General features: G+C 70.1%; 2 protein-coding genes across 5 annotated transcripts; one reads left to right on the forward strand and one right to left on the reverse strand.

Annotated features, from left to right (window-relative positions):
- The first annotated feature begins 820 nt into the window (after window positions 1-820).
- Window positions 821-26,822, forward strand: SLC38A10 (solute carrier family 38 member 10). Of its 4 annotated transcripts, none has more exons than XM_089318588.1 (17): window positions 821-1,166; window positions 2,998-3,115; window positions 5,919-5,964; window positions 6,463-6,556; window positions 7,330-7,473; window positions 8,764-8,888; window positions 13,142-13,244; window positions 14,803-14,985; window positions 16,458-16,569; window positions 16,888-16,994; window positions 20,881-21,037; window positions 22,898-23,077; window positions 23,244-23,675; window positions 23,886-24,071; window positions 24,496-24,519; window positions 25,253-25,438; window positions 25,728-26,822. In XM_089318588.1, the coding sequence occupies exons 1-17, from the start codon at window positions 1,068-1,070 to the stop codon at window positions 26,666-26,668; spliced, it is 3,237 nt and encodes a 1,078-aa protein (XP_089174714.1). In that variant the 5' UTR covers window positions 821-1,067; the 3' UTR covers window positions 26,669-26,822. The 4 variants fall into 4 exon arrangements, with proteins under 4 accessions (XP_089174714.1, XP_051697927.3, XP_089174715.1 ...); XM_051841967.3 differs by having other exon boundaries at window positions 822-1,166; window positions 25,253-25,390; XM_089318589.1 differs by lacking the exon at window positions 24,496-24,519 and having other exon boundaries at window positions 822-1,166.
- Window positions 8,895-13,130, reverse strand: LOC149121057 (uncharacterized). Its single transcript, XM_089318591.1, has one exon. It carries the CDS (start codon window positions 10,725-10,727, stop codon window positions 9,333-9,335), a length of 1,395 nt encoding a protein of 464 aa, XP_089174717.1. The 5' UTR covers window positions 10,728-13,130; the 3' UTR covers window positions 8,895-9,332.
- Window positions 26,823-27,130: the final 308 nt, after the last annotated feature.

The following is a 27,130-nucleotide window of genomic DNA, read 5'->3' on the forward strand; positions in this document are numbered from 1 at the left end:
ATATTTCACTAAAATTACCCGCTAAGCCAGCAGCGGGTTATAAGGCGCGTGCGCGGCTCTGCACCTGGCGCCACCCGAGGGTAGTCCCGGGCCCACCGGCGTCCTCTCCCGCGCGGCGCAGCACCTGCCCCGGCCCTGGCCGCCTACTTGAGCGCGCGTCACGCCGCGGGCCCTGCGTGCACGGCCCTTCTCCGTTCTCGGCCCACCCCGCCCGTCCGCACCTTCACGCGTGGCCTAGAGGAGCCCCGTCTGGATTTCCCCTGCGCCTTCGGCCTCTGCCTCCCCTCCCCCTCGCGTTCCCGGCTGAGCCGAAGGACCCCTCCGTGCCCCGGCGGTCCACTCGCAAAGCCAGCGAACGCCGACCCAGGTGCTGGAGGCGGACCCTCGCAGATCCGCACGGCCGCGGAACGCGCAGCGCTCCCCTCCCCACAACGCCCATGTCCTCCGGCCCCGGCAAAACCCGACAGACTGCGCGGCCGGCGGCGCCCAAGGTCCGCGCAGGTGCTCGGCGCCGGCCCTGCTCCAGCCAGGCCCCGCCCCGGCCCCGCCCCCGATCCAGCCAGGCCCCGCCCCGCCCCGCCCCGGCCCCGGCTCCAGACGACCCCGCCCCGGCCCCGGCCCCGCCCCCGCTCCAGCCAGGCCCCGCCCCGGCCCCGCCCCCGCTCCAGCCAGGCCCCCGCCCCGCCGAGCCCTTCCGTCCCCGCCTCTCATTGGTTCGCGTACGGCCGAGCCCCGGCCCGTCCCCGGCAGGCCCCTCCCCGTCTCCCGTCTCCTTGGCTCGCTGCCCGCGAGTCCCGCCCCTGGCGATCGTCACTTCCGGGCAGGGCCGCCCGCGGAAGGCGGAAGTGTGTGCGCAGAGGCGGTGGAGCGGCGCTGAGTTGTCGCTGGCTGGCACCTCTCGGCTCTTCCGGGTCTGGGCTGGAACACGCCGAGGCGGCCCGCGGGAGCGGGCGAGGCTCGATGGCCGCCCGCCGGCCTGCAGGCTGACCTCGCGCCGCCGCCTGTGGTCGAGGCGCCGTCGCCCGGCGGCCTCCCTGGCTGAGCGACCCCCGGCCCCCAGCCGCACCATGACCGCCGCCGCCGCCTCCAACTGGGGGCTGATCACGAACGTAGTGAACAGCATCGTGGGGGTCAGCGTGCTCACCATGCCCTTCTGCTTCAAGCAGGTGAGTCGGCGCCCGCGCGGCCTCGGGGCCTTCCCAGGGACACAGACGCGCGTGTGCCGCGAGGCCGGCCGGCCCGAGCCCCCGCAGGGTGGACGCGAGGCCAGCAGCTGCTGCCCACCTGCCCTGCCCCGGGTGGGGCACCGGGTCGGTGGACGCGACCTCAAGGTGGCCGTGTTGGGACCGGAGACGGCGGCAGTGGCTTAGCCGTCGGTGAGGAGCCCTTTGCCCGCGCGCGGGACCTGGGACGAAGCGCCCTGCTCCTCGCCGGAGTGGCTCTGGTTCCTGTGGCGGAGGGCGGGGGACAGGGCTGGGCGCCGCGGGTGCCCCCGTTTGCCTGGCAGAGAGCCGCGTCCGGCCGTGTGGGGCCCTGGCCGGTCACCCTCCGCGCCCGTCGGTGAGGTGCCGCGTGGACGCCGTGGTTTAGATGCGGGGCCCAGGCGATTCGGCTGTCCCCAGACTTGGAACACCCGCCACGTGCGGTGGCAGTGGGTGGGCGCTTGGTGGGGGGTCCTGGTGCACCCACCGCACCTGCTGCCCGGCGCGTGGGGGGGCGAGGTCCCCCCGCTGGGCTGGACAGAACCTGGGCGAGGCCGGCGGGAAGTGGAGGGGGTGTTTAGGGCTTGACAGCTGTGGCCTTAGAAACTGACTTGGTGTAGGTGTTTTTCCTCTCCAGTGCTGGTAACTTTGGTTCTTTTTAAAAATATAAACATTTTAACGAAGTTAAGGGACAGAAACATGTCCACACCTTAGATACATTCTTGCTGATTTTTCTCATTTAGTTATTTCTCTTGAGATGGGGAGAGCGAGCGCCAGCGAGCACTGGTCGCCCCCCAGAGGTCCCCAGCGGCCTGGGCTGGGCCAAAGCCAGGGGCTGAGAACTCCGTCCAGGCTCCCTCGTGGGCAGCTGGGACGTGGACCCTCGTCCTCTGATTGGGGTGTGGGTGCCTTAACCACTAGGCTAAACGCCCGCCCCGATGAGTACTCATGGAGCCCAGCGCCAGCTGCCTGCCCATCAGTGCTGCCCACCCGAGGGCCCGCCTCCACGTGTGTGGGTGGGGGGTCCTCCTTGCCAGTGTCCGTTTGGCTCTGCTGTTTGCTGTTTGGAGCTCTCCCGTGAGTGCTGGGGAGCACGGTGCCCCGGCCTCGGTTCTGGGGTCACAAGACAGCGGCACCCAGCCCCCTCCCCTCTGCCCTCGCCATCGGCGTCCTGCACTAGTGTGGCGATGCTGATGCCACGGGTGTGGTGCGTGGCCCTTGGCTGTGCAGCCAGCACGGTCAGGACGTGGGTCAGTTCCGTCACCCCTGAGGCCCTCCCTGGCCACTCTGACTTGCTCCCAGCCCACAGAGCGCCCTCTCCCAGTGTCCCGCCCCTGGGAGGGCGGTGTCCCTCGGGGGTCTGAGCTGTGGCGGTGGCCTCGTGGTGTCATGCTGTGCGGTGACATTGCCAGTGTAGGATGGCCACAGTCTGCTGTCACCTGTTGATGCTGCCTGGTGGTTTCACGGCTCGGGGTGGTGAGCGGAGCTGCCGCACACACTGGGGAGGGGCACAGGCCTCCCTCTCTCCTGGGGGAGCCCTCGGCGGCCATTGCTGGCGCCTGGTGGGTAGTCATCTGACCTGGGAGGGGGGAGGCTGTGTCCCTTCCATCTCCCTTCCAGGACGGGGGCGCCCAGGCCATGTGCCCACGACCGGGGAGGCCGGGTGTTGGTGACACCCATCCACGAGGCCTGACGCCGGTGTGGCCGTCACATCCGGGGAGGTGGGCCTCTGGCGTGAGGAGGCGTGGCCGGGAGGCGGGAGGGCGGCGTTGCGAATGCGTCCATCTTCCCGCAGTGTGGCATCGTCCTGGGGGCCCTGCTGCTGGCCTTCTGCTCCTGGATGACGCATCAGTCCTGCATGTTCCTGGTGAAGGCGGCCAGCCTGAGCAAGCGGAGGACCTACGCTGGCCTGGGTGAGCCCGGCTGGGCCCGCGCGTCCTCCCTGTCGCCTGCTTTGCTCTCTGGAAAGTTCTCGGGCGGCAGTGTTTCATTCTTACTTTAAAATGCAATTACATTTCAGAGTGGTGGTAACTCACGCCTCGAAACTGAGGTGACACCACCGGGTCTGAGGGGATTGCTCTCCCCGCAGCCCTCGGCTCCGCCCCCAAGCAGGTGCAGGCGTGGTCTCCCCCCACCCCCCTGCAGCCCTTGGCTCCGCCCCCAGGCAGGTGCAGGCGTGGTCTCCCCCCACCCCCCTTGCAGCCCTCGGCTCCGCCCCCAAGCAGGTGCAGGCGTGGTCTCCCCCCACCCCCCTGCAGCCCTCGGCTCCGCCCCCAAGCAGGTGCAGGCGTGGTCTCCCCCCACCCCCCTGCAGCCCTCGGCTCCGCCCCCAAGCAGGTGCAGGCGTGGTCTCCCCCCACCCCCCTTGCAGCCCTCGGCTCCGCCCCCAAGCAGGTGCAGGCGTGGTCTCCTCTCCCACCGAGTGCTGACCAGGCCTGACCCTGCTTAGCTCCCAAGGTCCGAGGAGACCGGGTGTGTGCGGGGTTGGGGGCTGCACTGTCCCTCTCCAAACAGAGCCGGCCGCTCCCCAGGGCTCTGGGTGCCAGCTGCCTTCTGCCCCCGCCCACTGCGCCTCGGTCCTCCTCCCGTTCTCTCCTTGCGGTGACGCGCTTCGGCAGCCTGTCTGCCGGGTCTGTGCCCTCAGGCCTCTCCCCCCACCGTGCCCACGCTCGTCCCGCTCCGCTCTGGGAATATTCCCTGTGGGTGCTGATGGGGCTGGGGTGTGTGAGGATCCCTGCATGTGCGCAGCTGGGGGGGGGGGGAGCAGAATCAAGCCCTCCGCAGGGAGGCCCTTCCGTGGTCGGCCTGGCATGAGCGCCAAGGCGGCAGCGGTGCCGGGGCGAGGCTCTCCCCAGCCTGGAGGAAGCGCAGTCGATCAGGAAACCTGGCCCAGAGGGAGCGGGCTTCATTCCGCGTGCCCGCGGGTGACCCCTTCTCCCCGAGGGCCTGTGGGGTTCCTGAAGAGAGGCCCGGGGCAGTGCCCCACCTGGCTGCGACGATTCTTGGACAGCTCCTGAGAGGTCAGACTGGTCTGGCCGGACGTGAGCCGGCCAGAAAGCTGCCCGGCGGAGCCCCCTCCCCGCGTGCCTGGAGCACCGCCCTCCAACTGGCAGCTCCGTCCCGCATGCCGGGGCTCCGGCTCTGTGCTTGATGCCAGGCGAGGCGGCTGCCCCGTCTGGCTCCTCGCTGGAGCGCAGGGAAGGAAGGGAGGCGTCTAGAGGGAGGGGGGAGGTCCTCCAGCCACTGGGCCACTCCCCAAGTGGCTGCAGCAGCCAGGGCTGGGCCTGGCCAAAGTCCACTGCCAGGAGCTCCATCCGGGTCTCTCACGTGGGCGCGGGGGCCGGAGGAGCTGGGCCGTGGTCTGATGCTTCCCCGGTCATTAGCAGGGAGCTGGCTGGCAGCGGAGGGGAGGTGCGGAGCTGCTGTCCGGTGTGGGATGCTCCCATTGCGGGCGGTGGTTTAACCTGCTCCCGGTGCCGGCTGGGGCTCCTGGTTTCATGAACTTGGCAGCTGCTGCCCCCTTGCCCTGCTGTCCTGCTCCCAGGCCCCATCTTCACACGACGCGTGGGTGTGTCAGGTTTCTGGCTTCCTGTAGGCTTCCTGGCCCCCATGAACCCGTCTGAGTCCCGGGCGCCATCTGGCTGGGAGTCCTGTCGGAACCCCAGCAGCAGGGAGCGTTGACAGCCCCCGGCCTGGTGTCGCCGGGGCTGCCTGCATTTCCCTGGGGCTGGAGTCTGCGGGGTGTGCTGTCCGGCGTGGTTTTCTTCCCTGCTTGTTCCAGGGGAGGGGGACCCCACAGGACCCACAGCTGCGCTGCTTGGCCTGGGAATAGGGCTGTGAAAGGGGGCGCCGCTGCCTGGTGGGTTTCCCCTGCACCTGCCCGTGTGTGGAGCGGGGGTCCCGGCTTCCCACGCTGGCCCCGGGAGTGGCTGCGGGCGGTGGCCGGCCAGCCTTCTCTGCCTGCTGTGTCTGTACACAGGTGGAGTGGAGGCAGCTGCGTCTGGGGCGGGGGAGCTGGCTGCGTGTCTGCTCTTAGGGCCTGCGGAATTCTGCTCTTGGCCCTTGATCAGCTCAGGTTGCCGCTGTCCTCTGACGAACCTGAGGATACCAGGCGCCCTGGGCTGCACCAGGAGAGGCCAGAGTGACCCCTGGAGGCGGAAGGCTGCAGTGCCAGCTCTGGCACCGGCGCCGCGGTGCCTCATCCCAGCGGGGCGATCTGGGGCTCCCTTGTGCCTCCTGCGTTTTTTGGGGCCCTGTGCGCGGGGAGGCCGCCTGCTGCCCGCGTCCTGCTGCGGGTGGAGGGAGGCCTGGGGCTGCCAGGGGCCTGCCCAGGGGCGCAGTCCAGCTCGCTAAGTCAGCTTCCCGTTTCTCAGCAGTTGGAAGCGATGCCATCGTCCGGCTCCCCTCGGCCGGGTGTGCCATGCCCTGGGCCGCCGCCACCCGTCTTGGCAGCCAGGAAGTCCTGCTCCCCCACCCCCGCCCCCCACAGTGCACACGCAGGAGCCATGGCGGCCCTCTGCCCTGGGGCCGTGCAGGCAGCCCGCCCCACACCTGCCGCGTTGGGCGTTCCTCTTTTTATTTTTAATTTTCCCGAGTGAGGACACTTTCCCGCCCTGGGCTTCCTTTGTGACTGTGGGTGTGCGGAGCGTGGCGGCGGGGTTGCGAGCCCGGGCCGCTGGCCGCGGCTGACCCCGCCATCCTGTTCTCTCGCGGCAGCGCTGCACGCTCACGGGAAGGCGGGGAAGATGCTGGTGGAGACCAGGTGAGGCCGCAGAGCGGGCGGGGCCGTGGCCGCGCTGCTTCTGGAGGTGGACGTCCAGCTCGGTGCACCCTCGGCGGGATTCGTGCAGGGTCTCGGGAAGGGAAATACAGCAGGGAGCCTCGGGGCCTCAGCTCCCGGCACCGCCGGCGCGGCCCTGGCTCAGGCTGCGCCGCTGCCGCAGGCCGGCGTTCAGTGGGGAAGGCCGTGTTTTGCCGGGAGATGACGCCCAGCTGCTCGGTGAGCGGTGCGGCTGCCCTTGACCGCCCCTGCGGGTGCGTGCCCTTCCGGGCCCGCGGAGAGAGACCTGTGCTCCCCAGGACTCGCTCCCAGAGCCCCTCCCGCCCCCGCGCCCTGCGGGCCCAGCCGGGGTGGGGGCGGCTGGACCCCCGCGCAGACGCTGCTCCCGCCCCCGCCCCCGCCCCCGCGCCCTGCGGGGCCCGGCCGGGGTGGGGGCGGCTGGACCCCCCGCGCAGACGCTGCTCCCGTCCCCGCCCCCAGTATGATCGGGCTGATGCTGGGGACCTGCACCGCCTTCTACGTCGTGATCGGAGACCTGGGCTGCAGCTTCTTCGCGCGGCTGTCTGGGTTCCAGGTGAGGACGCGCTCGGGGTTCTGCTCATCAGGGGCGTGGCTGCTTCTGCAGCTTCCGCAGGGCAGCCTCAGGCCAGCGCCCACGGTTAGGGTAGACTTGCCCTCTGCTCGGAGCGCAGGGCTTTGCCAGGGTAGGTCTGCGGGGGGGCGCGGTACCGGGCAGGGTGGGGGTGGAGGGCAGTGGGTAGGGCCCTGCTCAGTTGCCCGCCCCCCCGCCCCACTATGATGAGGACCAGTGCCGCGGGCTGTCGGGCCTGGCACCCCTGCAGCCACCTGCCGCTGCCCAGGAGGGTGCCCGTGAGCCGGGCCCGGCTCCCTTCTGAGTGCCTGGCTGTTTGGGGTGAGGGCCGTGGCCTAGGGGCTTCTCTGCGAGGGGCCTCAGCCTCTGGGCCCTGGCAGGGTAGAGAGGGTCTCAGTGAAGACCCCAGCTGGGGAGGGGCTCTTCCCGAGCCCGCTGTGCCCCATCCATGGGCGGCAGAGGAAGTCCGTGAGCGCCCTGTGTGGTGACCGGGACCCAGCTCCCTGAGCCGTGACCGCTGTGCCCAGGGTCTGCGTTGATGGGAACCTGGGGCTCGGCCTGGCCCCAGGGGTTGGGCAGGACCCCAGAGGGCCAGAGTGGTCGTGCCCCCAGGAGTGGCCGTGAGGGCGGCGCTGGAGCAGGTGCACCGGCCTCGGGTGCCTGGCGCTCTGCTCCTGGATACGCAGCCGCCGGCCCGGTGGCCCCTGCCCTGTGCAGCGCGGCTGCCTGAGCTCCGCCCCGCCCCGCCCCCGCAGGTGACGGGCACCTTCCGCGTGTTCCTGCTCTTCGCGGTGTCGCTGTGCATCGTGCTGCCCCTCAGCCTGCAGCGGAACATGATGGCCTCCATCCAGTCCTTCAGCGCCATGGCGCTCGCCTTCTACGCCGTCTTCATGTTCGTGGTGAGCACCACGGGCCGGCACGGGTTCGGAGATGAGCTTCCTGTGGACTGGTGACCAGGGCCGTGATGCCAGCGTTGTCACCACGTGGCCGGGGTCTGTTTTCTGATTGGGAGATTAGACCAGGGTCGTGTGTGGAGCAGGTGCCCAGAGCGCGGAGGACTCGAAGGTGCTGCCTTCGCGAGTCTCTGCCAGCAGAGCTGAGCCCCCGGACCTGAGAGCCCCCCCCGGACCTGAGCCCCCCCAGACCTGAGACCCCCCCAGACCTGAGAGACCCCCGGACCTGAGCCCCCCGGGACATGAGCCCCCCGGGACATGAGCCCCCGGTCCTTGACCCCCAGACCTGAGAGCCCCCCTGGACCTGAGCCCCCCGAGACCTGAGAGTCCCCCAGACCTGAGAGTCCCCCGGACCTGAGCCCCCCCCGGACCTGAGCCCCCCCAGACCTGAGACCCCCCCAGACCTGAGAGACCCCCGGACCTGAGCCCCCCGGGACATGAGCCCCCGGTCCTTGACCCCCAGACCTGAGAGCCCCCAGACCTGAGCCCCCCCAGACCTGAGACCCCCCAGACCTGAGAGACCCCCCTGGACCTGAGCCCCCCGGGACATGAGCCCCCTGGACCTGAGCCCCCCGAGACCTGAGAGTCCCCCAGACCTGAGAGTCCCCGGACCTGAGACCCCTGGGACATGAGCCCCCTGGACCTGAGCCCCCGGACCTGAGAGCCCCAGACCTGAGAGCCCCCGGGACCTGAGCCCCCCCAGACCTGAGACCCCCCTGGACCTGAGAGACCCCCCTGGACCTGAGCCCCCTGGGACATGAGCCCCCGGTCCTTAACCCCCTGGACCTGAGACCCCCAGACCTGAGAGCCCCCCTGGACCTGAGTCCCCCGGAACATGAGCCCCCTGGACCTGAGCCCCCCGGGACGTGAGCCCCCCTGGACTTGAGCCCCCAGACCTGCTGCTCCCTGGCGAGGGAGTGGGAAGGGAGTGGGTGCCTTTGCGGCAGGCCCGGCTGGAGCAGGCTTTGGGTGCTGGTGGGGCCGCGGTTCTCCGGGCTCCTTGCTCCCCACGTGGGGACACCTGCCCACTTGCCTTCCACGTCCTCCTGGGTGGGTTGATCTTCGGAACGACACCCACGTCTGCCAGGGAAGGACCCAGCTTCCGATCAGTCTAGCGGACACAGGCCCCACGTGGCAGCTTGGCAGCGCCCGGCCGCGGTGCGGCTTGGACCAGGCTGTGCTCCCAGGGCAGGAGGAGCCCCGTGCCCCTGACCCGCCCCTCCCGTCCCCTGGCAGATGGTGTTGTCCTCGCTCAAGCACGGCCTCTTTGGCGGGCAGTGGTTGCAGCGGGTCAGCTACGTGCGCTGGGAGGGCGTGTTCCGCTGCATCCCCATCTTCGGAATGTCCTTCGCCTGCCAGTCGTAAGTGCCGCGCCCTGCCCCCATGGAGCCCAGGCCCCGCCCCCGCCACGCCTCCAGACCCGCCCCCGCCGCGCTCCGCCCCTGCTGTGCCCCGCCCCCGCTGTGCCCCAGGACCCGCCCCTGCTGTGCCCCGCCCCCGCTGCGCCCCAGGACCCGCCCCTGCTGTGCCCCGCCCCCGCCGCGCTCCGCCCCTGCTGTGCCCCGCCCCCGCTGCACCCCAGGACCCGCCCCTGCTTGCCCCGCCCCCGCTGCACCCCAGGACCCGCCCCTGCTGTGCCCCGCCCCCGCCGCGCCCGCGCAGGGAGCAGCTGTGAGCCCTGGGGAGGTAGTCCGGCCGGATGCCGAGCCGTGATGTGGGGCCGGGCTGGCAGCGCCTCTGCCACATTCCCCGGAGAGCGGCCGCCGTGGGGCCTGGCGCTGCGGCACAAAGCTGTGCTGAGCAGATCACACCCGCCGTGACTGCAGAGGGCGTGCGAGCGTGTGAACGAGCGTGCGTGCCAGTGCGTGAGCAAGTGTGTGTGCCAGTGTGTGAGCACATGAGTGTGTGTACGAGCATGTGTGTGCGTGTGCCAGTGAGCGAGCACCTGTGTATGAGTGTGCCGGTGTGTGTGCGTGTGCCGGTGTGTGAGCACTTGTGTGTGTGAGTGTGCCGGCGTGTGTGCGTGTGCCGGTGTGTGAGCACCTGTGTGTGAGTGTGCCAGCGTGTGTGCGTGTGCCGGTGTGTGAGCACCTGTGTGTATGAGTGTGCCGGCGTGTGTGCCAGTGTGTGAGCACTTGTGTGTGTGAGTGTGTGTGCGTGTGCCGGTGTGTGAGCACCTGTGTGTGTGAGTGTGCCGGTGTGTGTGCGTGTGCCGGTGTGTGAGCACTTGTGTGTGTGAGTGTGCCGGCGTGTGCGTGTGCCGGTGTGTGAGCACCTGTGTGTGTGAGTGTGCCGGCGTGTGCGTGTGCCGGTGTGTGAGCACCTGTGTGTGAGTGTGCCGGTGTGTGTGCGTGTGCCGGTGTGTGAGCACTTGTGTGTGTGAGTGTGCCGGCGTGTGCGTGTGCCGGTGTGTGAGCAAGTGTGTGTGTGTGTGTGCCGGCGTGTGCGTGTGCCGGTGTGTGAGCACCTGTGTGTGAGTGTGCCGGTGTGTGTGCGTGTGCCGGTGTGTGAGCACTTGTGTGTGTGAGTGTGCCGGCGTGTGTGCGTGTGCCGGTGTGTGAGCACCTGTGTGTGAGTGTGCCGGTGTGTGTGCGTGTGCCGGTGTGTGAGCACTTGTGTGTGTGAGTGTGCCGGTGTGTGTGCGTGTGCCGGTGTGTGAGCACTTGTGTGTGTGTGTGTGCCGGCGTGTGCGTGTGCCGGTGTGTGAGCACCTGTGTGTGTGAGTGTGCCGGCGTGTGTGCGTGTGCCGGTGTGTGAGCACCTGTGTGTGAGTGTGCCGGCGTGTGTGCGTGTGCCAGTGTGTGAGCACCTGTGTGTATGAGTGTGCCGGTGTGTGTGCCAGTGTGTGAGCACCTGTGTGTGAGTGTGTGCGTGTGCGAGCACGTGAGTGTGGGAATGAGTGTGCATGCCGGCGTGTGTGTGCCAGTGAGCGAGCATGTGAGTGTGTGAGCAAGTGTGCATGTGTGCGTGCATGAGTTCATGTTCCAGCTTGTAAATGTGCATGAGTGTGTGAACAAGTGTAAGCATGAATGTGTGTGCGTGTGAGGAGTGAGAACAAGTATGAGCAAGTGTGTGCACGTGTGAGGAGTGAGGACAAGTGCATGCGTGTGAGTGAACAAGAGTGTGTGTGTGAGTGTGAACAGGCATGTGCGAGGAGTGTGAATATGTTGTGTGCACATGTAAGGAGTGTGAACAGGCATGTGTGCGTGTGAACAGATGTGTATATGAGTGTGAGGAGTGTGAACAGGTGTGTGCACGTGTGAGTGTGAACAGGTGTGTGAGCATGTGAGGAGTGAAGAGCGTGTGACATGTGAGTGTGTGAACAGTGTGTGAGCAGTGTGAACGGTGTGTGTGTGCGTGAGTGTGTGAGCAGTGTGAATCGTGTGTGCACGTGTGAGCAGTGTGAATGGTGTGTGTGCGTGTGAGCAGTGTGGACGGCGTGTGTGTGCGTGTGTGTGCGTGAGCGCGGGGCCGCCCTGGCGCCCTCGGCCTGGCTCAGGCCCTCCTGCTGTGGCAGCCGCACTCCCTCGCCGGAGGCGGGGCCCACCGAGGAAGGAGGCGTGAATCTGGTGACGACGGGAAAAGGCCCTCGGCGTCGGGGCTGGCACAGCGGCCCGAGCGCCAGCGGGCACGCGCCGCGGCAGAGACTCGCTCCCACGGCTGCGCCCACACGCGCCATCCGAGCCGTCACTCCCATGTGTCGCCTCTCTTGGCGGCTCCGTGTTCAGCAGGACACGCGCCAGCCTTGCTGCTGGATGTCCCCGTTCTGAGCGGCGACAGAAGGCGCCTTCTCCCGGGCGTCCCTGGTTACCAGCGTCCTCTGCCCGCGTGCCTGCTTTGTCAAAAATAAATCCGCGGTGGGGCTTTGGGTGGTGCCACGTGGGTGCGGGGTAGTGGGCGGCGTGGAGCCGCGGCTGCCGGGCGGGTGCTGCCGCTGCCCTCGCACAGACGCCCTGTGTCCCCTGTGCCGCCTGCCCGTCTGCTGCAGACCCCCGCCCCTGCGCGGGGCCGCGGGGCTCTCCTGCAGGGGAGTGGATGCCGGGAGCATGGGACCAGTTGTCCCAGGCGGCCGGCGGGGGCAGGGCCCTGGGTCCCGGTGGGGCAGTGGCCCCAGAGGCATGGAGGCAGCTCTGTGGGGCGTGGGGGGGGGGGGCGCTGGCGGCCGCAAGGCCTGTGGCTCCACTTTCTGTCTTTCCAGGGCACTCAGGGCTTGGACTGTCGAGTCCACAGCTCGGCCCCCCCCCCGCCCCCCGGCCCAGGCTCCGCCCTCTGTGCCCGGCTTCAGTTCCACTGGCAGGCAGGGGCTCTGGTGGGCACTGCGGGGACTTGTGGGGCCCAGGCAGGTGTCTGGCCCCAGGCTGGGCTCTGGCTGCAGGGTGCCGGTGGGGGCCTGTCCAGCTGTCCTCTGGCTCTGCTGGTTCCCTCCTAGCCTGGGCAGGGGAGGGCGCCTGTCCTGCCAGGTGTTGAGCCGGGGAGCGGGGGGGCCGCTGCTGCCTGCTCCTCCACAGTGAAGTTAGGGACCCTCTCTCTTTTCCGTCACCTCGGTGAGGGCGGCCTTGGGGTCTGCTCCCCAGGGGTGCTCGTCTGCTTACTGCCCGCTGGTTCTTCGCGTCCAGACCAGACCCTGCCTTTCCCCTCGCACGCACCCTGGCCTGGCTCCTGTGAGCCTCTGAGCCCCACCTGGCGCAGCAGCTGGACCCTGCCCACGTCCCATCATCACCCTGGTCAGCCGGGGTTGGTGGGAGGTGGCACTGCAAGGGGAGGTATTCATTTACTTATTTACTTTAAAGATTTATTTATTTGAGAGGCAGAGTTAGAGAGACAGACAGACAGCGGTCTCCCGTCCACTGGCTCACTCCTCAAATGGCTGCAACGGCCAGAGCTGGGCTGATCTGAAGCCAGGAACCTGGAGCTTCTTCCGGGTCTCCCACGTGGGTGCAGGTGCATTAGCAGAGAGCTGGCTCGGAAGTGGAGCAGCCAGGACTTGGACCGGCGCCCCTATGGGATGCCGGCACTGCAGACCAAGGCCTTACCCATCATGCCACAGTGCAGGCCCCAGCGGGCCTCTTTTCATCCGCTGGTTCACTCCTCAGTTGCTTGCAGCAGCCAGGGCTGGGCCAGGCTGGAGCCGGGAGCCGGGAGCTCCGTCTGGTCTCCCCCGTGGGTGCAGGGGCCCCATCACTTGGGCCATCATCTGCCGTCCAGGGTGTGCCTCACCAGGAAGCTGGGTCAGACTGGGACGGGACTCAGTTCCAGGCACCCTGATGTCGGCTGCTCTCCCTGCCCCAGCCCACCCCTCACAGGAGCCCGGGCCGCCTGTGTCTTCTCTCAGACGCAGCCCACACGTCCCTGCCCGGGACAGAGGCTGCCCCCCTCGGAGTGGGAGGCAGCAAGCTGGGTCCCTGGCCGTGGCCGTCCCCTGCCCGCAGCGCCCGGCCGTGCGGGTTGGCTTGGCCTTGCCCCACCAGCAGGGGGCCCCTCCGTGCCTCACGGATGCCCGCAGCCCCCGAGGCCAGTGAGGGTTTCCGTGGTTTTGGCACCGCGTCCTGGCCGGGGCCCGGGGCTCGGGAGGGCGGGGGTCCTTCTCTCGCGTGAGGCTGCTGTCTTCCCACAGCCAGGTCCTGCCCACCTATGACAGCCTGGACGAGCCGTCGGTGACAACCATGAGCTCCATATTCGCCTCCTCGCTCAACGTGGTCACCACCTTCTACGTCCTGGTAGGAGCCGCCCCATGTCCCCATCCCGTCCTGCGCGGTGCTGGGCCCGCCCTCCGGCTTCCCGCTGGGCCGTGTCGGAGCCCCGCGGCGGCCGAGCTCCAGCGGGAGGCTCTGCCGTGCTCTGAGGTCCCTGGGGGGGGCTCAGGAAGCTGAAATGGGAGGGGGGAGCCCCACACGCCCACCCACACACGCAGCTCCTCGTCACGTCCTGGTAGGTTTTTCTTTAATTATTCGCATATTTGAAAGGCAGAGTTGCAAAGAGTGAGCGAGCGAGATCGCGCTTCCATGCGCAGGTTCTCTCCCCAGCGCTGTCTCTCCGCAGCAGCCAGGGCTGGCCAGGCCAAAGCCAGGGGCCAGGGGCTCCACCCACGTCTCCCCGTGGGGGCAGGGGCCCAGGCACTCATGCCGCCTCCCGCTGCTTTCCCAGGCACGTGAGCAGGAGCCGGATGGGAAGTGGAGCAGCCGGGACTTGAACCAGTGCTCGTAGGGGTGCCGGTGCTGCAGGTGGTGGCTCCGCCAGCTGCACCTTAATGCTGGCCGCCTGCTGTCGCCGTCTGTTCTCAGTTAATGAATTTACTTGAGGGGCAGGGCGAGAGCTGGCATCCACGGATTCACTTGCCCAAATGCCCACAGCAGCCCGGGCTGGGCCAGCAGCTCCACCCAGGCTCACACGCTGGAGCCGTCACCTGCCGCCCCCAGGGGTGTGCCCCAGCGGGAAGCCGGCACTGTGGGTGGAGCCAGGACGCGAGCCCGGGCGTCCCCGCTCGGGACGTGGGTGTCCTCCGTGGAGCGCCAGCCGCTTCCTAGTTTCCTCCCAGTCCTCGTGCCCGCTGATGTCCAGGGAAGCCGCGAGTGTGCCCGGACGGCGCGCGCTCCGCCCTCGGGGTCCCTGCCCTGGGTCAGGCCCAGGGCCCCGGGGGCACATGCACCCCCTGGGGTCAGGCCCAGGGCCCCGGGGGCACATGCACCCCCTGGGGTCAGGCCCAGGGCCCCGGGGGCACATGCACCCCCTGGCTCCTGGCTGAGTGTTTGTAAGTAGTTGACTGCCCCCGTGTGGATTGTTTTGTTTGCTTATTTGTTTTCATGCACCTGAAAGACAGAGAGAAAGAGCTCTCATGCCCTGGCCCACTCCCCCGATGCCCACAGCAGCCAGGGCTGGGCCGGCTGAAGCCAGGAGCCAGGAACTCCACCTGGTCTCCCACGCGGCCGTCATCTGCTGCCTTCCCAGGCGCGTTAGCAGGGAGCTGATGAGAAGTGGAGCAGCCGGGCCCGAACCCGCACTCCAGCACGGGATGCCGGGGTCCGAAGCAGCAGCTTAGCCGGCTGTGCCGCAGCCCCGTCCCCAGGTGGCCCCTCTGAGGGCCCGGTGCCCGCCGCCTCCCTGCCCTCGGCTGTGGCACTCGGCCCTCCAGGAGAGCGAGCGCTGAGTGGGGCGCCGGGTGGCGTCCTGGGCCGAGGCCGGCTCTTGCGCGGCGGCCCCAGCCCATTGCCCGTGAGCCCTGCGCCGGGACAGGCTCCTGCGGGCCCAGTGTCCCCACGCTGCCGTGTCCTCCGCCAGGTCGGGTTCTTCGGCTACGTCAGCTTCACGGAGGCCACGGCGGGCAACGTGCTGATGCACTTCCCCTCGAACCTGGTGACGGAGATGATCCGCGCGGGCTTCGTGATGTCGGTGGCCGTGGGCTTCCCCATGATGATCCTGCCCTGCAGGCAGGCGCTCAACACACTGCTCTTCGAGCAGCAGGTGCGTGTCCGCCCGCCACCGGTGTGTCTGCAGCCGGGGAGGAAGGGACAGCGAGGCCCGCCATCGCCGGTCCACTCCCCAGCCGGAGCGTCACCCAGGCCTCCACGCTGGGCGGGACTCGAGCCAGCACCCGTGCGGGACGCCGGCTTCGCGAGCAGTGGCTTTACCCACTGTGCCGCTGCCCCGCTCCTCATGGATTTTTTTTTAAACCAGCTTTGGAAAAGAGCACAGCGGAATAGAGGGGCTGAGTCACAGGAGATTTGGGGTCGGGGTCAGGGGTCAGGCCTGAGTCCCCAACACCCCAGCCGCACACTGCCCTGCAGAGCCGTCCGGGGGGCAGGAGAGGAGGCGCCCCAGAGGAACCAGCATGACTGGCAGGAGTGAGACATGGCCGGGGGGGCACTTTACTTTCACGTAACTTTGTCAGTTTTAACAGTTTAACAGATTCTTTTCATCGTGAATGAAGCTGCTGCTTCTCTGTGGTGTGCGCAGGCGAAGTGGCCTCCTGGCCCCCAGGGAGCTGAGCCAGAGGCCGTTCTGGTCCCTCCCTGCTGCTGAGTGGACACCCAGGGAGCACGTGGGCGGCTCCGGCCAGCTGCCCTGCCCGCCTCTGCCCCAGCCACGGCGCCCTGCTCACCGCGGCTTCACCCCTTGGCCTGGGTGGTGGCCAGGGCCGCGTGTCCTCTTGAACTGCTTCGGCCTGGGGGGGCTTTCGTGGTTCGAGAATCCAGGGGAGACTGCAGCAGCCAGAGCGGGCGGGGGGCGGGGCAGCCAGGGACCTGCCACCAGCAGCAGCCGGGGCCTGGCCTCGGGGCTGTGCCCCTCGCCCGGGTCCTGCAGGCTGGGGCACGCGAGCAGCGGGGGTGGGGTCGGCTGGCCGGGCTCTGGGGTCCTCCCAGCACTTCCCGGCTCAGCCCGCGTCTCGCTGTTTAGTGACAGGTACGCTTTGTGTGTGGCAGAGCCAGGACCGGGGTCGGCGCGTGGCAGGCGGGGCCTGTGCTGCCTGCCCTCGCCGGCGGCCTCCTGTGTCCCCATGTGTGGGGCACTGGCGCCTCACTGCCCCCGGGGGCGCTGGTCACGCCTTCTCCCTTTCTGACCTGAAGTTGCTGACTCAGCGCTGTGCACCTGTCGGAGATGACAGTCACGTAGCCTGTGCACGTGTGTGCATGCGCGTGTGTGCGTGTGCCTGGAAGGGCTTGGCTGCACTGGGCGGTGCCCAGGTGCTGAGGCACTGCCCCCGTGTCACCTTGGTGCCACTCGGGAAGCAGAGCACAAGGACTCGGTGGTGCCGTTTGGGAACGAGGCGGTGGGACACGCCCGACTGCGCGGGAAGCGCTGGCGCCGTCCACCCCGTGCCTGCCGGGGGAGCTGCTGTGCCGTCTCCCGTGCAGCCGCCTGGCCGCTCGGCGGGGCCCTCGCCGGGCTGCCCCGTGGGGGTGCCGGCCCTGAGCCGCGGTGTCTCTCCCTCGCAGCAGAAGGACGGCACCTTTGCGGCCGGCGGCTACATGCCGCCGCTGCGGTTCAAGGCCCTGACCCTGTCGGTTGTGTTTGGGACCATGATCGGCGGCATCATGATCCCCAACGGTAAGTGGGCGTCCGGGCCCTCCCCTCCCCGCGCACAGGGAAAGGCGGGGTCGGCGATGTGCCCGGGCGCGTGGGCGGAGCCCAGTCTGCAGGTGGGACCGCGGACGCCGACGCGTTTCGGAGGGGAGGTTGGCCCGGGCGGGATTTGGGTGCCCACACGCACCTGCTCCCCAGGGAGCCCGTGCCTGCCCAGGCTGTTACACTGTCCTGGAGTCGGGGCCTCCACAGGCAGCACCCCGGGGCCAGCCGTGGGCAAGGTGAGCCCCGAGGGGAGCCGGCCGCCCACCTGTCCGCCCGCCCTCCTCACCCCTGTTCCAGTGGAGACGGTCCTGGGCCTCACGGGCGCCACCATGGGGAGCCTCATCTGCTTCATCTGCCCGGCGCTGATCTACAGGAAGATCCACAAGAACGCCTTCTCCCCGCAGGCGAGTGCCTCCCGCCCCTCCTGCGGCCCCCACGCCGGCGTTCCCGCGGTGCCCGGGGGTGCACGGGCCTGCGGGGCTCCCCTCTGCCTGGAGGCGTCGCACTGAGGGAGCCGCGTCCCCCTGCTGCGCTGCAGACGTGAGCGTGCGTGTGCAAGCGTGTGCATGTGTGTGCGAGCGAGTGCAGGCGTGTGAGTGTGTGCATGCGTGTGCCAGCGTCCCCACCATGAGAGCAGTGTCCGCAGGCGCTTTCCAGGGACGGGGACCAGGCCACAGAGCAAGCACCCGGCAAGGGGCACTGGCGCCCATGTGGGAGGCCGACGTCACAGGTGGCGGCTTTACCCACTACGCACAAAGCAAGGCCCATTCGGTAGCAGCTGCTCTTCGAGTGAGAGCTGGGACCTTTCGCGGGCTGGTGCTGTGCCGTCCCAGCCCTGGGGTCAGCAGGGCCGCGGCCAGTGCGTGCCGTGCCGTGTGCCGAGCGGCTGTGCCGGCGTGCCTGTAGGCAGCTGTCAGCCCGCGGCGGCTCATCCGTGAGGAGCGCCTGCCCTGGCTGTGCTCCAGGCTCTGCACACTGCCCGCTCGGCCCCTCAGGAGGCAGCTGCTCTGTGCCGGCTTTGCCCGGCTGGCAGCCGGCAGGCACCTTGGGAGAACTGCAGCCTGCCTGGAGCTGCCCTCCGGGGCACCCACTGGGAGGGCGAGACCCTCGGGAGGGACACGCCGGCCTCCCGTCTGAGGGGCTGGGGGTCGGCTGGTGAGGAAGGGCCGCCTGGCGCAGAGGCTTCCTGGGGGCGTTAGTGACTCAGTCTGGCGCACCGCACCCCTTCGCACCCCTTCCTCCCATGTGCCGTGGCCCAGGGCCTGAGCCTCGCAGAGAGAGGGAGCGAGGGAGCGAGGGAGCTCCCTGCGCCGCAGCCCTGCGCCCTGAGCCGCCCCCGCCGCCCCCGGGCCTGCGTCAGGGCTGAAGACAGTGCCTGCCGTGTCTTTTTTTTTTTGTGACAGGCAGAGTGGACAGTGAGAGAGACAGAGAGACAGAGAGAAAGGTCTTCCTTTGCCGTTGGTTCACCCTCCAATGGCCGCCGCGGCCAGCGCACCACGCTGATCCGATGGCAGGAGCCAGGTGCTTCTCCTGGTCTCCCATGGGGTGCAGGGCCCAAGCACTTGGGCCATCCTCCACTGCACTCCCGGGCCACAGCAGAGAGCTGGCCTGGAAGAGGGGCAACCGGGACAGAATCCGGCGCCCTGACCAGGACTAGAACCTGGGGTGCCGGCGCCGCTAGGCGGAGGATTAGCCTGTTGAGCCACGGCACCGGCTTCCTGCCGTGTCTTTACCAGAGCCTTTCTCTTTCCGTGTCTGGGAGGCAGCCTCGTGGCGAGCGTGGTAGGCCTCTGCCCGCGAGGCCGCATCCCCTGTGGGTGCCCGTTGGAGTCTCAGCTGAGCCACTTCCGATCCAGCTGGGCTCATTATGTATTTGGAAGGCAGACTTACAGAGGGAGAGACAGGTCACTAATGGTCACGATGGCCCGGGCAGGGCCAGGCTGAAGCCGGGAGCCAGGAACCAAGCCCAGGCCCCCCTGTGCAGGGCCCACGGCGCCGGCTCCCCCCAGCATCTTAGCTGCAGGCTGTGTGGGCCATGCTCCGGGAACGTGGCGGAGGTGGGTTTGGGCACACGGACGCTTGGGGCCTGGCCAGCGCCAGCCACCCCCACAGAAGGGTTGTGTGAGCTACTGCTGCCCCGCGTGTGCTGGGGCCGTGCTCCCCAGGCTGTCCTCGGAGGAGCCAGGCCGTGATGCCAGGCCTGACACCAGGCCGGCCCTCGGTGCACCAGGGGACATGGGGGCCTCTGTGACTGCTTGTGGATTTGGCGCACTGCACCCTGAGGCCAGCAGGGGGCGCCTGAGCAGCGCCCAGGGCAGGCGGAGGCCCCGGTACGCAGGATGATTTGGCTGAGCAGCAGGCTGGCCTCTTATAACCAGAGTGGTACCGAGATAGGGAGGCTGGGGTGCACCGGCCCCTGTGGGGCACCGGGCTGCAGGGTGCGTTCTGTACTTGGACGTCTTGGAATGTGGGTGAATGTGAGCGTTTCCTCCTGCACCCCCCCCCCCCCCGCTCGGGTTTGCAGTCTTGGGGCAGTGCCAGCCCGGTGCCAGGTGGGGGCGCCCCAGTCCTCCTGCTGGCCGTGCCGCTGCCCTGGTGTGACCCCTGCCGATTCAGCCGCGGTGCCTCTGCCTGGCCCCCACCTCTGCAGCAGCTCTTCCGCCCCAGGAGGCTGCACAGGACGGCCCATCCACTGCCGACCCCCGGCCCTGCGCCTGTCCTGTGCCCGGACCCCCGGCCCTGTGCCTGTCCCATACCCAGACCCCCGGCCCTGCACCTGTCCCGTGCCTGGACCCCTGGCCCTGCGCCTGTCCCGTGCCCGGACCCCCGGCCCTGCGCCTGTCCCGTGCCCGGACCCCCGGCCCTGCACCTGTCCCGTGCCCAGACCCCCAGCCCTGACCTGTCCCGTGCCCAGACCCCTGGCCCTGACCTGTCCCGTGATGCTGTGCCTGCCCGGACCCCCGGCCCTGCGCCTGTCCCGTGCCTGGACCCCTGGCCCTGTGCTTGTCCCGTGCCCGGACCCCCGGCCCTGTGCTTGTCCCGTGCCCGGACCCCCGGCCCTGTGCTTGTCCTGTGCCTGGACCCCCGGCCCTGCGCCTGTCCCGTGATGCTGTGCCTGCCCGGACCCCCAGCCCTGTGGCTGTCCCGTGCCCAGACCCCCAGCCCTGACCTGTCCTGTGCCCGGACCCCCGGCCCTGCACCTGTCCCGTGATGCTGTGCCTGCCCGGACCCCCGGCCCTGTGCCTGTCCCATACCCAGACCCCCGGCCCTGTGCCCCTGTGCCTGTCCCGTGATGCTGTGCCTGCCCGGGTCCCCGGCCCTGTGGCTGTCCCATGCCTGGACCCCCAGCCCTGACCTGTCCCGTGCCCAGACCCCTGGCCCTGACCTGTCCCGTGATGCTGTGCCTGCCCGGACCCCCGGCCCTGTGCCTGTCCCATACCCAGACCCCAGGCCCTGCGCCTGTCCCGTGCCCAGACCCCCGGCCCTGCGCCTGTCCCGTGATGCCCTGCCTGCCCAGACCCCCGGCAGGCCAGCATCACTGCTGCCCCTCGGGGTGCTCTGCACAGGTTCCGGTCCTGAGCGAGGCGTTTTCCTGAGGGTGGTCTTGGCCGCTGTCCCTGGGGGTGGCCAGGGCAGGGCGGGGCTCGGGGCCTGGGGTTCTTCCTTGGAGTTGGGGTGGGAGGCCTTTGGGGTGACAATGTCCGTGGGGGCCCTGGTATGTGATGACCACACGTCAGAAGCTTGGGGTCCCCCTCGGGGGCTGGAGACGTTCCCACGGCCTTGAAGGGCACCCAGCCTGCTGCGTGCTGTCCTGGAAGTCCCTTCCCGCCCCCTGTGGACACGCTGCGCTCCTCCAGGAGGAGGGGCTCAGAGCTCAGGCCCCTCGGGAGCGGAGGCGCCCGCAGTTCAGGCCCCGGGCGGCGGCCAGCAGGAGCAGGACCTCCTGGTTTGGCGCCGCCCCCGCCTCCCTGTGGGTGCCTGGCAGGGTCTCCGACGCTGGCAGCTCTGCTGGGTGCCACGCGGGGGAGCTTTGGGCACAGGTCATCGGAGCCTGTGTGCGCTGTGTGCGCTCCGTGGGTGGGGGGAACCCATGCCTCAGGGCAGGAGGAGGGACCCCTTGTGGCCGGGCGGTCCCCGTGCTCGGGGTCCCGACCTCTCCCTCCCTCCTGAGGGTCCTCTCAGGCCTGCAGCTGCTGGTGCCAGGCCCCCTCTCTGTCCTGCAGGCCAGCTGCCCAGCTGTGGTCAGCATGAGGGGCCTGCGCGACGCCGCCTCGTCTCTGTCCTGTCCAGGTGGTGCTGTGGGTCGGCCTGGGCGTCCTGGTGGTCAGCACACTCACCACTCTGACCGTGAGCGAGGAGACCCCCGTGGGCTTGGCAGAGGGAGCCGCGGGCGGCCCGCCGGGCGAGGCCGAGGACACGAGGAAGGCGGAGGAGGCCCGGCTCTCAGGTACGTGCCGGCCCGGCCACGGCTGCAGGTGGGGCGGGGAGGCGTGCACCTGCGCCGAGCTCCGGGGCTCTCAGAGGTGCCGGCGGCACGGGGCCGCACGCCTGTGTTGTGCTCTGAGGACGTGGACTCGCAGTCGTCCACGCTGACCCCTGGGGCGCTGGCCGCGGAGAGGCCTCTCCCGGGCCTGGCTCCCTGACATGGGGGGCGCCGCCTGCTGGAGCAGCGGCCAGGTTCCCTGCAGGCACTGCGGGCCCCCAGAGCCGAGCGCAGTGTTCCGCGGCTGCAGGGGACCTGGCCTGGGCAGCCCACCCGAGGGAGGCGGACGTGGTGCCGCCGCAGCCCTGCTGGAGGCCGCGGGGTACAGCGCAGGGGCGGTGCGGGCGCTGCAGGCAGCGAGGGGCTGAGGGCGGCGCCTGGTGAGCCAGGAGCCTGCACGGGTGCCGACCCGGTGGCTGCAGCCTGCTGGTCATTTGTTTCTGGCTGGGCAGCACCCGGCCTCCCAGCCACAGCCGGCACAGGCAGCTGCGTGCCGTCACGCCGTCTCGCGGCCATGGCCGCGCTCACACCTGCAAGGCCACATCTGGTTTCCATTCTCCTGCGAGGCACTGACGAAGCCCACGTGCCGGCTGCTTTAGCGCCGCCTGCTGGGCGGGGCCCTGCTTGGGTCAGCTCTGTCAGCCTGCCCGGTTACCTGCGGCTCCAGGGAGTGCCCAGTCCGGCTGAGTCCTGCGGAGGCAGGGACACCTGTGACAGGCAGGCACAGCCTGGCGCCCGCGGCTCAGCAGGTGGGCCTTAGGCGAGCGAGGCTGTCGTGTGACAGGCTGAGCGGTTAAGAATGCCCATGGGGCCGGATTCTGTCCCGGTTGCCCCTCTTCCAGGCCAGCTCTCTGCTGTGGCCAGGGAGTGCAGTGGAGGATGGCCCAGGTGCTTGGGCCCTGCACCCCATGGGGGACCAGGATAAGTACCTGGCTCCTGGCTTCGGATCGGCGCAGTGCTGGCCGTAGTGGCCATTTGGGGGGTGAACCAACGGAACGAAGACCTTTCTGTCTCTCACTGTCCACTCTGCCTGTCAGGAAAAAAAAAAAAAAAAAAAGAGAGAAAGAAAAAGAAAAAGCATGCCCACGGCCCAGTGCCGGGATCTGATACCCAGCCTCCTGGGCTGTGGACCTGGGAGGAGCAGGTGATGCTGCAGGTGGCTGGGCCCCCGCCACCCGCGTGGAAGACCTGGTCTGAGCTCCGGGGCCAGGCCTGGCCGCTGGGAGCACTTGGGGAGCACCCCAGCCCACGGCAGCTCTGTCTCTCAAGTTAAAAAAATAGCAGGCTGGTGGGGCTGTTTGCGGAGAGCGCCGGGCCCGCTCCCTGCTCTCCGCCCCCTGTGCGCCGCTGCCAGTGCAGTCTTGGCCCCTGCTCTTGGTGCGGCTCCTGCCCGCCCTGGATGGGAGAGCCCTGGGGTCCTGTGCTGCCCCCGGGTGGGACGCTGTCCTCCCCACCCTGGCCTGGGCCTGCATGTGTGGCCACCTCGCGGGCAGGCGGCACAGAGGAGGGCATGGCCCCCCCTCTGCGTTGATGACATCATTCGTGGCTGCAGACAGCTGTGCCCTGAATTCCGGGTCCCGCCCGGCTGACCAGTGATTTCACCGCGGGCCCCACCCTGGCGGGAAGGGATGGCTCCCGTGGGACAGGCTTGCGCCGCCACCTGGTGGAGGTAGCGGGTATTACATGGAGCCTGGGCAGCCGCGGAGGCACGAGTTTGCCCTGACCACGCACGAACCTTGAGTTTCCTGGGCTCTGCCGTTGGGCTGGGCCGTTGGGCTGGGCCGTCGGCCACACGGAAGTGCGGTCAGTTGTGTGTACTTACAGTGCAGGATCCCGTCGTGGCCGTGGCCGTGGCCGCAGCCCAGGATGGCCGGGAGAAGCCAAAGCTGCCGGAGCAGGGAGAGGAGGCAGAGCGGGCCCAGATCAAGGGCCCCGTGGATGTGCCTGGCAGGGCAGATGCCAGAGAGAGGCAGGAGGCCGCCCAGCTGGACCGCCCGGGGCAGGGTGAGGCCGCGGCCGCGGGGGTGGGCGGGGGGCTCCCGTGGCCCCTGACTGACGCTCAGCCCCATCTCCCCGCTGTGCCTGATGCACAGGCCGCTGGGAGCAGGAGCTGGGTCGGGGTCCCTGGGGAGGGCTGGCTCCTCAAGCCCCGCCCCTCACTGTGCTGTAGGAGTGGCCGTCCCTCTGGGCGAGGCCCACCGCCACGAGCCACCCGTTCCGCATGACAAGGTGGTGGTGGACACGGGTCAAGACCAGGATGGACCGGAGGAGAGCAAGGCCGCGGCCCAGCTCACGGGGGAGAAGGCCGCAGGGGGCGGGCACAGGCCAGCGCCGCCCCCCGAGGAGGAGGTGGCCGCTGGGAGGCCTGGGCAGGACCAGGCTGTGGAGGAAGCCGAGCGTCATTTTGAAGGCCCCCAGAAGGTTCCAGAAGCACATGGCCAGCCCGCCGCCCAGCCCGTGAAGAAGGACCTGGGGCCCCAGGCGCTGGGCTCGGAGGAGCAGGCCTTGGAGGCCGGTGCCGGGGGGAACGCCGACGAGGAGCCGCTGCCGGCCGATGTGGGTGCTGCTGGGAACCCGGGAGAGCCTGCGCACGGGGACCCTGGTGGGTGCCGGCCGGGCCGGGTGGGAGAGGTCCGGGGACAAGTGGCAAGGATGGGGTCTGGTGGCCTGGCTGATACCCAGTGCCTGTCACCGTGGGGGGCGGGGCCAGGCTGTCGTGGGTCTGGGCGCACACCGGGACGGGGCCAGGAGCCCTGGCAGACGGTCTCGTCTCGACTGGGGCTCAGGGACGCCCGTGTCTGTGTGTGTGCAGGTGCCCCGGCCCAGCACCTGGTGGGGCAGGCGGCTGGAGAGCAGGCGGCCTTGGACGTGGGGCAGGCGGCCGGAGAGCAGGCGGCCGGAGAGCAAGCGGCCATGGACGTGGGGCCAGCGGCTGGAGAGCAGGCGGCCATGGACGTGGGGCCAGCGGCTGGAGAGCAGGCGGGCAGCAAGCTGGAGGGTAAGGCCGGGCCCCTGGGTCTGTCCTGCCCCGGGGGGAGGTGGCCTCTGTCGCTGGCTGCAGTGGTCTGGGTGCTGGCCGGTTCTAAGGCTCCTGCGCCTCGGGTGGCCTGGCCCGGGCGGCTGAGGTGGCCGTGGCCTCAGCTCTCTGCCCTCTTCCTCCTGGGACTGCCCCTCTGCAGAGGCCTCCCAGTGTCGCCCCGCCCCCCGGCGCTCCTGGAAGTCCACTTGGCTCTGGCGTGGGCTCGCGGGGCTGCCTGTGAATGAGCCGCGTGCAGCGGCTGCGGGCGTCCCCCGTGCCGCTCTGTCGCTGGCTTCCGTCCGCTCTGTCCTGGTTCCGGCCCCATCAGCCTTGACCTAAACCTGTCTCACTCCGGCTTTCTTTCCTCTGCTTCTCTCCCACCTGCCCTCCCCGGGACGCTCAGCTGAGATTAAAAAGATAGTAGCAGGTAGGACTCGCCGGCTCTGCAGCCCGGCGGCGGCGGCTGGGGCTGGTTGCTCCCGTCCCGCCTGCCAGCCTGGTGCCCGTGGTCCTGGGGCTCGGTGTGGCCATAGCCGGTCACCTCCACGCCCCCACGCCTCCCAGGTGGCTTCCCGCTGGACGTGGTGGTGGTGGTCCCGCCCCCATTCTCCCCTCCCCCTCCGTCTTGCAGGGAGCATGGAGGGGGCCCTGTCCTGGGGAGCAGCCAGGGAGGGGGCAGCAGCTGCCCTGTGGGCGCGACTCAGACACTGGAATGGGCGGGTGGCCTTGGCCCGTGGGCTTCCTCGTCCAAAGGGCCAGGCCCGGGCCGTCGTGGTCAGCGCTGGGGCGCGAGGCCGGCCTGTTCCCCCCGCAGCCGTTCTGAGGAGCCGCTGACCGCGCAGCCGGCTTGCGGCTGAGCCCTGGGGGAGGGGAGCCCCGTCTCCAGGGGCCGGTCTGGCCGTGCTGGGGGGCCCGTGGCTGTGGGGGGGGGCGTTTGCGCGGGCTGCCCTGGGGCTGGGGGGAGGGCGGAGGGGAGCCCTGTCTCCAGGGGCCCGTGGCTGGGGAGGGGGGCTTGCCGCGGGCTGCCCTGGGGGCTGGGGGGGAGGGGGAGGGGAGCCCCGTCTCCACGGCCCGGTCTGGCCGTGCTGAAGGGCCCGTGGCTGGGGGGGGTTGCCAGGGCTGCCCTGGGGCTCCGCCCCGACCACGTGTGCTGTGCGCAGAGGCGGGCCGGGCGGAGCTGCTGGAGCACGCGGTGCTGCTGCAGGTGATCCAGGAGCAGCAGGTGCAGCAGAAGCGGCTGCTGGACCAGCAGGAGAAGCTGCTGGCCGTGATCGAGGGCATCCACCAGCAGCGGCAGGGTAGGCGGGGCGGGGCGGCGGGGCGGGGCATCCACCAGCAGCGGCAGGGTAGGCGGGGCGGCGCGGCGGGGCGGGGCGGGGCCGGGCGTCCACCAGCAGCGGCAGGGTAGGCGGGGCGGGGCGGGGCGTCCACCAGCAGCGGCAGGGTAGGCGGGGCGGCGCGGCGGGGCGGGGCGGGGCCGGGCGTCCACCAGCAGCGGCAGGGTAGGCGGGGCGGCGCGGCGGGGCGGGGCGGGGCCGGGCGTCCACCAGCAGCGGCAGGGTAGGCGGGGCGGCGCGGGGCCTCACGGAGCCGGCCGGGCGCTGCCGGCCACACGGGACCCTCCTCTCTCTGCAGGGGACGTGCAGCCCGAGCCCGGGGCGGCCCCTGAGGGACAGGCCGAGGAGACGGCAGAGCGCCCCCCGCCGCAGCCCCTGGGAGCCGCCGGGCAGCCGCCTGCTCCGCCCCAAGCGCTGGGCCTTCGCCCCCCAGGGGAGCCCCAGGAGAGCGTGGGCGGAGCCCCTGCGGGCCCCCCCGGCCGGGCCGACGCAGAGCCCCAGGCCGCCCCGGCCAGGCCACGGGAGGGCGGGAAGGACGCGGCGCCCGAGGTGGCCGGCGCACCGCAGGAGCCGCTGGGCCTGGGCAGGGAGCGGCCCGCCGAGGAGCTGCCGGGGCAGAGCCGGGACGCCCTGGGCGCTGGCTCCCCGGAGAGGAAGGGCCTCGAGGAGGGGGCCCCGGCTTTGCGGGCCGCCGCGGGGGAGGCTGACAGGGACCCCGTCAGGAAGCCGGGCCAGACAAGCCCAGGCCTCAGGCCTGCTGTGGGCCAGCCCAGCAGGTTAGCAGGGGCGGCCCCTCAGCCCCAGGGCCAGCAGGGTCACCCAGAAGTGAGAAGGGAGGCGCCCGGCGGGGGTCACGCCCCCGCCCCCCAGGAGCAGCCTAGAGCCAAGGAGGCCACTGCCGCCCAGGAGCCGAAGCCCAGGCCAGACCCGGGGCCGGGGCCCGAGCACGCAGCCCGCGACGGTGAGCGGCCAGGCGACGCCAGAGCCAACCGGGACCTGAAGCTGCAGGCCGGCTCGGACCTGCGCAGGAGAAGGCGGGACGTGGGCCCCGGGCCCGGGGGGGAGCCGGCCCCCGAGGACAGGGCCGGGGTCCTCATCAGCTTCCACCCCCTGCCTGAGGTCCCCGTGAATGACCTCCGCGGCGCCCTGGACTCCCGCCTCCGCCAGGCCGCGGGCGCGGTGCAGCTGGTCCGCAGCCGGCAGCTCCGACAGTGGCCCGGGGCTCCGCAGGAGGCCTGAGCCCCGCGCGCTTCCCGCTTCCCGGCCCGGCCGAGCCAGGCTGGGCCTGTCGCCTGTAGGGCCGGGCGCTGTGGCCGCCTCCGGGTCTGGATTTCCGATGTTTTTCCAGTGTTTTCTGTGGGCCTTGCAGTCTCAATAAACACTTGCGCCCGTCTCCTGCCTCCCCGTGGTGTTCTCGGAGCCAAATCAGGAAACGGACACAAGCCGGGGCAGGTGCCGCCCGCGCCGCCTGCGCTCCCTGCCCCGGGGCTCGCCGCGCGGGAGACCCGGGTGCCAGTCCAGGCTCTGGGCTTTGGCCTGGCCCAGCGCTGGCCTTCGGGGCATGTGGGGAGCTGACCAGATGAGGGAGGCCCTGTCCCTTCGTCGTGCTGCCTCGTGGTCCCGGGGGATCCCCCGCGACCGTGCGCCCTCCTGGAGCTCCCAGCTGGAGCAGCCAAGGCGGGGCCGTGGCCTGGACGCGGC

Source organism: Oryctolagus cuniculus, chromosome 17, assembly GCF_051225735.1.
Source record: "Oryctolagus cuniculus isolate XC-2025 breed Fujian yellow rabbit chromosome 17, ASM5122573v1, whole genome shotgun sequence".
NCBI lineage: Eukaryota > Metazoa > Chordata > Mammalia > Lagomorpha > Leporidae > Oryctolagus > Oryctolagus cuniculus.